A 9491-nucleotide genomic window follows, 5' to 3' on the forward strand; every position below is an offset into this window, starting at 1 on the left:
CATGACCATACTTGTCTGCCTCTCCACATTATAATTATCACCAGGCAATATTTATAACTATACTATTATTATTTATGATATTTTATGCCCTATGAAAACCTACACGATATACGCTCAAACTTCAGCATCTGAGACATTCAGACTTCAGCTGGGACATTCCCTTCAACCTGTGGACTTTTTCCTCTTACCTTTGCACTCATGGGTCATTTGGAGAATTTGCTGTAAATTCAGGAGTCCCATCAGTGCTAAAACTGCAGGCCTGGGGTTAGGCTCCAGCTCAGCATACCTAAACCACTGCGAGCATTTCCGTACTCTGTTTTCCGCAGTTGGTGCACATTTCAGGACTTGTGATGGTTCAGGCTCGAACTGTACATCATAGATTCTTGCTGAGGCGAGATAATTAACTAAAGGAGTGCTTAATTATTCCAGATAGACAATGGAGCATAGCACATTTATGCCTCATGCAAAACATAAATAAACAGAACAGAATGAACAACACATGTTTGCCAATCGTGGTCTAGACTTGAAATTTGGCACTGCAATACTTAGAAACAAATGTAAATGTTTTATTCTCACAAAAAATAAAAAGTAAAACTCTGTCTTGTAAGCACCTTTAGTTTTAATTATTTAAGATCAATACTAACCTAAATGCCTCTGTCCCTAACATGCATGTCTTCTCCAGGGTCATAAATCTTTCTCATTATGAAATCACTGGCTTTCTCCACAAATATTAACTGTTAACCAGTTTCCTCAGTATCATATGTATGAGGGCTATAAACTAATGAGCAGGTCTAGGTTATGTAGAAAAAGTGTAGAAAGGAAACAAATGTTGAACGTCACATTTACATTAACTTCTCACAGTTCAAATGGCAATTTATCCACAACATAGTATGAATCATGCAGCAAGAAAAGGGAGGAATCTCCAGTTTCTTTGATTTATTTGTCATATGGTCGACTGATGTCAGTATCAGTGGCTTTAAAAAAAAACCTTAAACATCCAAAAGAAAGGAAGAGAGAAAGGAGGAAAAGGTCTAGCTTTCCGCAAAATCCATTTCCTTTACAACGCTGAGCTCGAACCAAACCAAAGGCTGCTGACGAGCAGGGTCTTCGTTCCCTCTGTGCTTGTCTCGCGGTCTTGTGCAGGCTGGGGATCGGGGGTACGAGACTGGTGGATGCATTTTGCTCACATATATGTGTATGTATGTAGGTAGGTATCAATATATATACACATACATACACATATATGCACACAGATGCAGTCTTCCTGAAAATGCTCTTTGCAGTCCAGAGGCAGCAGGAGTTACTGCGAAGGAAGAGCTGGGCAACATATGGCTGTAGAGTCTGCACTGGAAAACGTCTCTGGCTACACAGGCGCTGGCCGCTTGCTTGCTTTTATTTTCATGAGGCGAAATAGGAGCTCTGCATAGAGTACAGCCTGTCAATGGGGTTTCCTACTCTAGCCTGCATGGAGTTAACTTCGGAAGAGGCAAGAAAACAGTCGCTTAAGCTAGTTAAAGAGGTATCACTGTCGATATCATGAAAAATGGAGTCGTTTCCTGCAAATGAAACGCATGCGTTAAGCTGGGTTCCGAGCACAGGGATGCTCACAACCTGCAGCGCAGGGGAGCTCCTGGGTTTGTTTTTATGCGTTAATGTAATTCTGGTCGGGAGGTCTGGCCTGCAAAGAGGAAGGCAGGCATACAACGTGCAGAGTGCAGCTGGCACCTGTGCCACCCAAACCTGCCAGGGTTTAACTGGTACTTCAGGCAGCAGCGCAGGGTGAGGCCTGGCTGGTGACAGGAGCGAACAGTACCGGGGAGGAAGCAGTCCCTGGCTCTCCATGAGCTGAGATCCAGCATTCACAGGGACACCGAGGATGGTGGGACCTGGCTCTGAGTGCCCGTGAAAGGGAGAAGCAGCCTGCAAGCCATAACAGTAAAGGTGTGCATTTACACGAGTAAAAGATCTACGAATGAGACAGGACCCAGGAGGAGACCCAGCTCCCCTGGCCTCAAGTGGGTGACAGATGCAAACATGCTTTCACTTCAGAAACTCCACTCTTTTTGGGCTGGTTTGGAACAGCACCTTTTATTTCCCTTAGCAACTCGGATTTCAGCTCACTGCAGCTCTCCAGACACCACACAGAACTGTAGCTCAGGTCCTGGCAGCACTAACAAGACCTTGGTCTGGCTCCTTTCCTCACATGCTCGTTTAAACAGCTTTGTGCTCCCATCCCCTGCCCTGGTTTGGGAGCACAGGACCTGCCTCCCATGGAGCTTTGCTTAGAAAGCCAAGGAAATCGTTAGCAACAAAATCACAAGCCATCTGATGCTCATTGGCACTGCAGATGTCCTCATCTCCTTATGGGATTTACCAGATTGCCTGGTGTGGACTTGTCGCAGGGGGAGAGGCAGCACCGCAGACCCAAAAAGCAGTACCACAGACCCAAGGCAGTACCACAGACCCAAGGCAGTACCACAGACCAAAGCAGGTTTCATGTTGGCCGGTGCACACTGTGCCCATGGAGGCGACTTGCATGTGGCCCTGTGCAGTGAAGTGCTCCCGGTCAGCTGAAATGGGCCGGAGTGAACAGGCTCTTGGGGGCTACCGCAAGGCCCAGAGTCTGAGAAATCCTCTGAAATGCTATTTAAATGCCACGCTGCCACTGTTCAGAATCAACTGCTAGGCATTTAATGCTTGTGTTCACCAACCTGGTGCTGACCTGGCATTCCCAGGTGGATTGAAGAAGCAAATCCTCATTACAGTTCCCCTTAGGAGCCCCAGGCAAGGGGCACAAACTTACTAGGACCCAATCCTGCTTGTGATGTGTTTGGTGTACCTATCCACTCAATGGTGTGTGGTCAGGGAATCGGGAAAGCAAACCATCATCTTGATTTTGGGCAGAGAATAAAATTACGCAGGAGAAATGCCCCATGGTGACACACCTCTGTCCTTTAACATATCCGTGCATTCAATCTGAGGGATCTTAGAGGGGTGCTTATTAATTTTGGAATGAACAGCTTACTTCTCTTTATTAGACCACTTTTCCAGGCACTTTTTTCCCAAAACTTCTAAGAAAAAGGAAAAACTTGTGAGGGAGCTAGAATTTGGTACTGTTTATTTTTCATTGTCTTGGATAGCGGTTTAAAAAAGTGGAGCTGTAGAGGTGATGTTGCTGGGTTTATCATTTATCAGAGTTACACTGTGAAATAGCTCTGCAGAGTGTCCAGAGCTTGGGATGAGCTCTCTCCTACCCCCTTACGTCTACATGAAAATACACAGAACCGACTGGTACAAATCCCAGAAAAAATACTGTAAGAGCAAGTAACTCTACTGCCTCCGCGGCGTGACCCAGCGCACGAACCCAGCTATTTCTGATGCGGCAGAATGACGCATGCCTTACCATACGGGTTCATGTGGTCGCCTGGCATTTGTGGAGGGGTCAGACCCTGCTGGAAGGGGTCTGTGCCGTAACTGCCCTGCTCCATCGCTACGATCTGCTGCTGCGGCGGTGCGAGCGGCGTGTACGTCGTCATCATCCCCTCCATGCGGTTGGACATCACTTCTGCAAGGCAAGCACAGCACAGTCTGAGAGCACCGCCCTGAGCAGGGAGTAGAAAGACCTGTAATTTCTGACTGTAATTTCTGGAGCTCCTGGGCGCTGGACTGCATCTTCCCAAGTCTGTCCTGTGGTGACACAGCCCTGTTATCCTCCAGCCTTGGCTGGTACCAGTTTTTCTGGCTCTGCGTAAAGAGGAGGCTGCGAGGCCTTGGGAGCTAGAGAAGCTCAGGAGCACCCATGGAGCATCAGGGCCAGCCCTGGCGCCTCTGCAGCTCCCGCCCCAGGGCCCAGCTGCTGGGGGTATGGGGGTCCCTGCACCCCGGAGTGACACTGATGCACTTGCAGGCTGCCTGCGGTGACAGCCGAGGACGGTTCCTTCTCCAGGCAAAATGGCACTAGAGGAACCCTGCAGCGAGACCTCTGCTGCAACTCCTTTCCACATCCATGCTAGAGCGGAGGTGACAGCCCCTGTGGGAGCACCCCAGGGCCGGGCCCATGGGAAGAGGAGGGGACTCCAGTTTCCCCCAGTTACACACATTATCCATGGATCTGTGTGTGCCCTGCATGGCTGCACTGCAGACACTGTGGGAACAGCACCCAGGTACCCCTGCAGATGCTTTTCCCCTTTGCCTTCATCACAAATCCCTACCTTGCCCCAGTCGCTGTGAGTTTTGTTGCTCTTGCTGCTGCTGATGCCTTCGTGCTAGCTTTTTCATCTGAATAAAAGAGAAAAACAGAACAATCTCAGGACTCTGAATGCAACAATCCTGTTTCCTTAAAAAAACTCTCTGCAAACATCGAATCAATGAATACAGACCATGTATATTTATGCACGCACCACTGTGGGTACAGTTTCATTTCTAAGCTTAACATTTCAGCTTCCAGTTCATATTTGCATGCAAAATTTACTCCCAACCTCATGTTGCTTTGAGCACACAAAATTAATGTCTGAGAACTTGACAAACAACCTACCTTTGCTCTTTGGTTTTGAAACCAGACTTGGACAACTCGCACACTGAGTCCTGTTTCAGCTGCTAGTGTTTCTCTGACCTGCAGGAGGAAATGTTTCGTGACTGAATCTTTAATATTTAAAAAAAACCCAAAACTCCCAGGTATGTTAGGAGGAATGTGCCTGTACTTACAATAAAAGCTGCATGCACAGAATTTCTTTTAAAAATCTCTCAGATTTTTGCATAGTTTGTTCAAGTTCTGCCCTTCATGTCGCTACCAGATTCATAAGTACTGAACAGAGTCTGAGCCGTGTAAGATGACACAGAGTCATTTCATGATTTTTATTTTACCCATAAATCAGCTCTGTGCAAAAAGATACAAATCTGGCTATGAGCATTTTTATATTGCTGAGATACAATTTCATGCTTTAAAATGGCAAAGAGGCACGTTGCACCGTCCCAAAAGACACTTTGTGTGCCAGCAGGAGAATATCTCTTTGTGCAGAAATGAGGGCTTTGGGGAGCTCCCCGGAGCTGTGGCCTGACCCTGCCACCCCCAGGGTGCTCCCCAGCGCAGCACCCACCTTCCTGCAGGGCTTGGAGGACACCTCAAAGGACGCCTTGAATGCCCGCCGCTGCTGCGTGGTAAGGATTGTCCTGGGCCGCTTGGGTCTCCGTGGGTCCTTTCCATCATCGCTCCCTTTTCCTTGGGTTACCTGTCCTTTGGTGGGCTTCACATCTCCGTCTTCATCGTCACTTTTAACTGGTGAAAAATGAGCAGTATATAAAATTGTCCTTGTTCCTGAGATCAGGGGGAGCTTGAGGACTGCTCCTCAGCTGCCGAACCCATCAGCTGGTTCACAACCACCCCATCTGGGTACCTACAGCAACCACGGGTGGGAAGACACATTTGGGTGCACTGCCTAAATCGAACGTCACAAAACCAGCTCAAGGTCTGTTCAGCTGCATATAGCGCAGATTCCAGGTATTGCTCTGAATACTTTGAAGCTCTAGAGATAATATTAAATCTAACCTTTGCCATGTCATTTCTGCATCCCACAGAAAACATCAGTGTTCTTTCTCTGGGTATTTCCATGTGGGGAGGCACAAATTTCTCTTTCTTGGTAAAGAGCAACATGTGCTTGTGTAGACCAAATAGATGATTTGTGTTTTCTACAGTTATATTCTGAGTATTCGTGCAATCTGGTGCTATTACATGTGTTAGTATATTGTACTGAGAAATCTCAACTGCAGTGGCAAAGGTTGAAGAGCAAGTACAAATGTTGTTATAAAAACAACTTTTCAACTCAGCATATTTTATTTTGCCAGAATACTGATTTTACTTCCAGAAAATATTAATGTACTATTATAGGGACTTCAGCATGAAGAAACACACTGCAGTTTTTATATTCTCAAAGATTATGTTTGGGGAATTAACAAATTAGACTTTAATTCATTTTAGAGTCTGATTATTATGCACCTAGCAATCTAATCACCTTTTACTTTAATAAGCATCTTTTGCCTAATGATTCTAGAGAAGTTCAGTCATTTTAATAACCACGACATTATTAACTTTCCAGCATGCCATTTCTAAGGAAAGGTTTGTGAGGATTAATATTGCTCATTGGAGAGTTACTTTTGTGTCCGGTGGATAAATATTTGATTGGAGACGGACGCGGTTTCAGCAAGGGCCGTGTGAAGCCGTTTGCTCTCACAGCCATCCGGGAGAGCTGCGCTTTCAGTGCGTCAGACAACGGGAGACAAAACATCCCATTTAATTTGCCATCTTGTTTTTCAGGTCTGGGTTTGGCTAACAGAGAATAATGAGGGGAAAAAGCATCTCCAGGAGTGAGAGACTGCCCCTGCGCCAAGGTGAAATGCACTGAAACCAAGGCTGCTCTATGCAGCACCCGAAATCTGGCCCTGCAGGAGAGCACACCGTGCCCAGAGCCAATACCAGCACCCAGTGCCGAGGAAGGTGGGGATGGGCGCGGGGACACCCCCTTTTTGGATGTTTGTGTGGACATAGAGGGATGCAGGAGCTGGGGATGGGAGGATTCGCTGAGGGGAGTGCAGGGCACTCGCACCCGGGCAGCTTCAAAGCCCAGACCCTGCAGTGTGGGGTCTGTGGAGCAGAGCCCTCCAGGTCTCACAGGTCCTGCACAGCGGTAAACAACACCCACGCGCCACAGACCCTGGTCCCACATGTCCTGCTGAGCCAGCAGCGACTTCGTCCTGCTGCATTCCTGATGGGAAAGTATAAATTTCAGCAGTGTGGAGAATACGGCTCTCAGATTAGAGATTAAGCGTAATTACTGCTCCTAGCTAAACTGGAATAATGCACTTTCCCATCAACCAGAGGCAAACATTCATGTCATTTGTACGCCTAATGGAGTGGTAACTGTTGATTTTCTTAGATGTTTTTCTGGGAAACAAGAGTGCGGTTCTGCTGGCTGGCAGGATCCCGCCCTCGCTGTTTGTGCTCTCGGGACAGCCAGGGCACCCCGAGCAGGAGCTTTTGGGTCTCCTGGAAACACAGGGCACAGGGGGAGGCATCCCAGCCCTCCTGAACCACCACTGAGCCCAAAAGGCACTGCGACATCCCTGGGCTTTGGGCTGCAGCATCCCCGTGCCCTGGGCTGACACCAGCCTGGTTCACATTTTGTGATCTTCCAGAAAAATCCCTTGATGAACACAAGACATTTCTGTCCTTTACCAAGCAGCAAGCTAAGGCAGCGAGTCAAGTTAGGGAGAACCAACTGCAAGAAGGGATTTTTTTAGCTCTGCCTGTTGATTTGCATGGGTGGCATGTGCAAAAGGGGGTGAGGTGGATGTGTAAATGGATCTGTTTTCTGTAAGAAAGCTCCACCAGCCCTGGCGGCTTTCCCAGCAGAAGCATGTGTGGGAAGGGCTCACCAGAGTCGGAGTCGTCCGGGCTGACAGAGCTCAGCAGGTCCTTCTCCTTCTCATAGTCACTCTTGCAGAGCAGCTGCCCCTCCTTCAGCACGAACTCGTCGCCCTTCCTCAGCTGCCGCTCGCAGACACAGCAGCAGAAGCAGCTCAGGTGGTAAACACACTCCAGCGCCCGCATCACGAACTCGGTTGGGGCGATCTTCTCCATGCAGCCGCTGCACTTGGCAGCGAAGAGCCTGCGAGAGAGGCAGCGAGGTCAGAGCGAGTGTCAGACCATGCCCCGCGTGAATTTAAATACAGCAAATTATGCAATTTAACTACAGATCGGCTTGGCTCATGCTCTTGCGCACTGCGAGACCTGCATCCTCAGACTCAGAGACATCACAGGCATGCAATTTATTCAAATCTCAATTCCTTTGGTCTCTAGACTCTCAAATCACCTTTGCTAGAAAAAAACACAAAGATTTGTCCTTATCTCACTGTTTTGTTCCTCTTCAAAAGGAGAAACAAGGAGCTCTCAGAGTTTGGAGAACTTGTTCAGAACCAAATTTATTTTAATTCATCTTTTAGAGGAAGGGCTAATTCAGGCTTTGTTTCATACAGGCTCTCTGGTTTCAGCACTCAAACTCTATTCTGAAGAGATTTCATGATTTTCCATTTTTGGTATTGTTTGCCTCTGCGGAGGCTGATAAATGAACGCAGCAATGAGCACGAAAACCGAGTGCTGCGGCTGAGGAGAAGACGACACCACACACACACCCCCCCGCACATACACATGTGCACACACAACCGCACACCCGCGCGCGCGCGCACACACACACACACACACACATATGCAAGTGATCAGGAGGGGAGGGAACAGCGAGGCTTTGCATTGGACGTTGAGTTTTTCCAGAACAACCCGTCTGAAGGAGTCCTCTGCATTTTAAATGGTGTGAAACATCCTCTGGCAGAGATGGGCAGCGATACAATCTGCTAAATTACTGCTGTGACCACAGGCGCTAGAATACACACCGTATTCCAGACTGCTGCTTCTTACACCTTATAAACCCCCTCTTTCATCTATCATTAATTTTCTAAGATAAAGTTAAAATGATTTAGATTAATTGTATTTTGCTTTTCTAATGGCAACTGGGATTCTCCCTAAGTGAGGTTTTAGGAAGAGGGCTGCTTCAAATAAAGACGAATAGCTGAGTTACGTCCCCGTATCACACAGTGGGCTTGGTGATTTGAAATTCAGTGTCTTTTACGGCAATACATCAAAGTGCAAGGTGCATTAATATTTACATTTTGGCAACGAAATTAATACAACTGTACCCACGTGTTCACAGGGAACAAAGGAGAATCCACCTTTTAGGATGGGGTATGCTGATTTATTTTTTTTTAATCCTCAAAATTATCACCTTTTTTATAAAGGGCGATTACCTTCGATTTCAGAAGGCATGGGCTGTTGTGGTTACTGATCCCCCAAAGCCTCCATTTTGTCTGAGCTGAGCAGTGCAGCAAAATGGCAGCCCCCGGCTCCACAGCAACGCAGGGACTCAAAACGGGCAGAGGAAGGAAAATGTCAATAATCTGCATCCAGAGGAGGCTGAGTGCCCCAGAACCAGGGGTTTCCCTGTCTGTATCTCTCTGTCTAATCAGAGATCCACGCTGTTCACCTCACTGGCTCGGTGCGCACCTCTGCACGGCTGCAGTCATGGGGCTGTGCGCTGCACGAGCCGTGCAAGGTGGACCAACTGGCCCTTTTTTGGGTACATAATGAATTAAATCTATTAAAGGGAAACCGCTGGCATGCAGGACCCATGGGGGCTGCTAGTAAATAGGCCACCTTATTTCATGGAGCCTATTGAGTTTGTCTGCAAGGGTCTTCTGTTAGATGCAGACTTTAACAGAAAAAGAAATATGATTTTATGTTCTGAAGAGTAAACTTCACAAAAATATTACAATACTTTAGCTAGCAAATTCCTAATCAGGAAGTATTTTTATCTGTATACAATAGCATATCTGAAAGGATTAAAACACAAAGGAAAAAAGAGCAAACAGATTTTAAGCACTTTAAAAAG

The 9491-nt window shown here is 47.2% G+C and overlaps 1 protein-coding gene across 1 annotated transcript; it reads right to left on the reverse strand.

Moving 5' to 3' along the window:
• Positions 1–1150: 1150 nt before the first annotated feature.
• LMX1B (LIM homeobox transcription factor 1, beta) lies at positions 1151–7661 on the reverse strand (the record flags this gene model as incomplete). Its single annotated transcript, XM_010184628.1, has 6 exons — positions 1151–1556; positions 3404–3565; positions 4212–4278; positions 4535–4612; positions 5097–5275; positions 7429–7661. Coding segments are annotated over 6 exons (877 nt in total), but the record flags the coding sequence as incomplete, so codon positions are not given.
• Between the last annotated feature and the right edge of the window lie 1830 nt (positions 7662–9491).

Source organism: Mesitornis unicolor, unplaced genomic scaffold (genome assembly GCF_000695765.1).
Source record: "Mesitornis unicolor isolate BGI_N332 unplaced genomic scaffold, ASM69576v1 scaffold11145, whole genome shotgun sequence".
NCBI lineage: Eukaryota > Metazoa > Chordata > Aves > Mesitornithiformes > Mesitornithidae > Mesitornis > Mesitornis unicolor.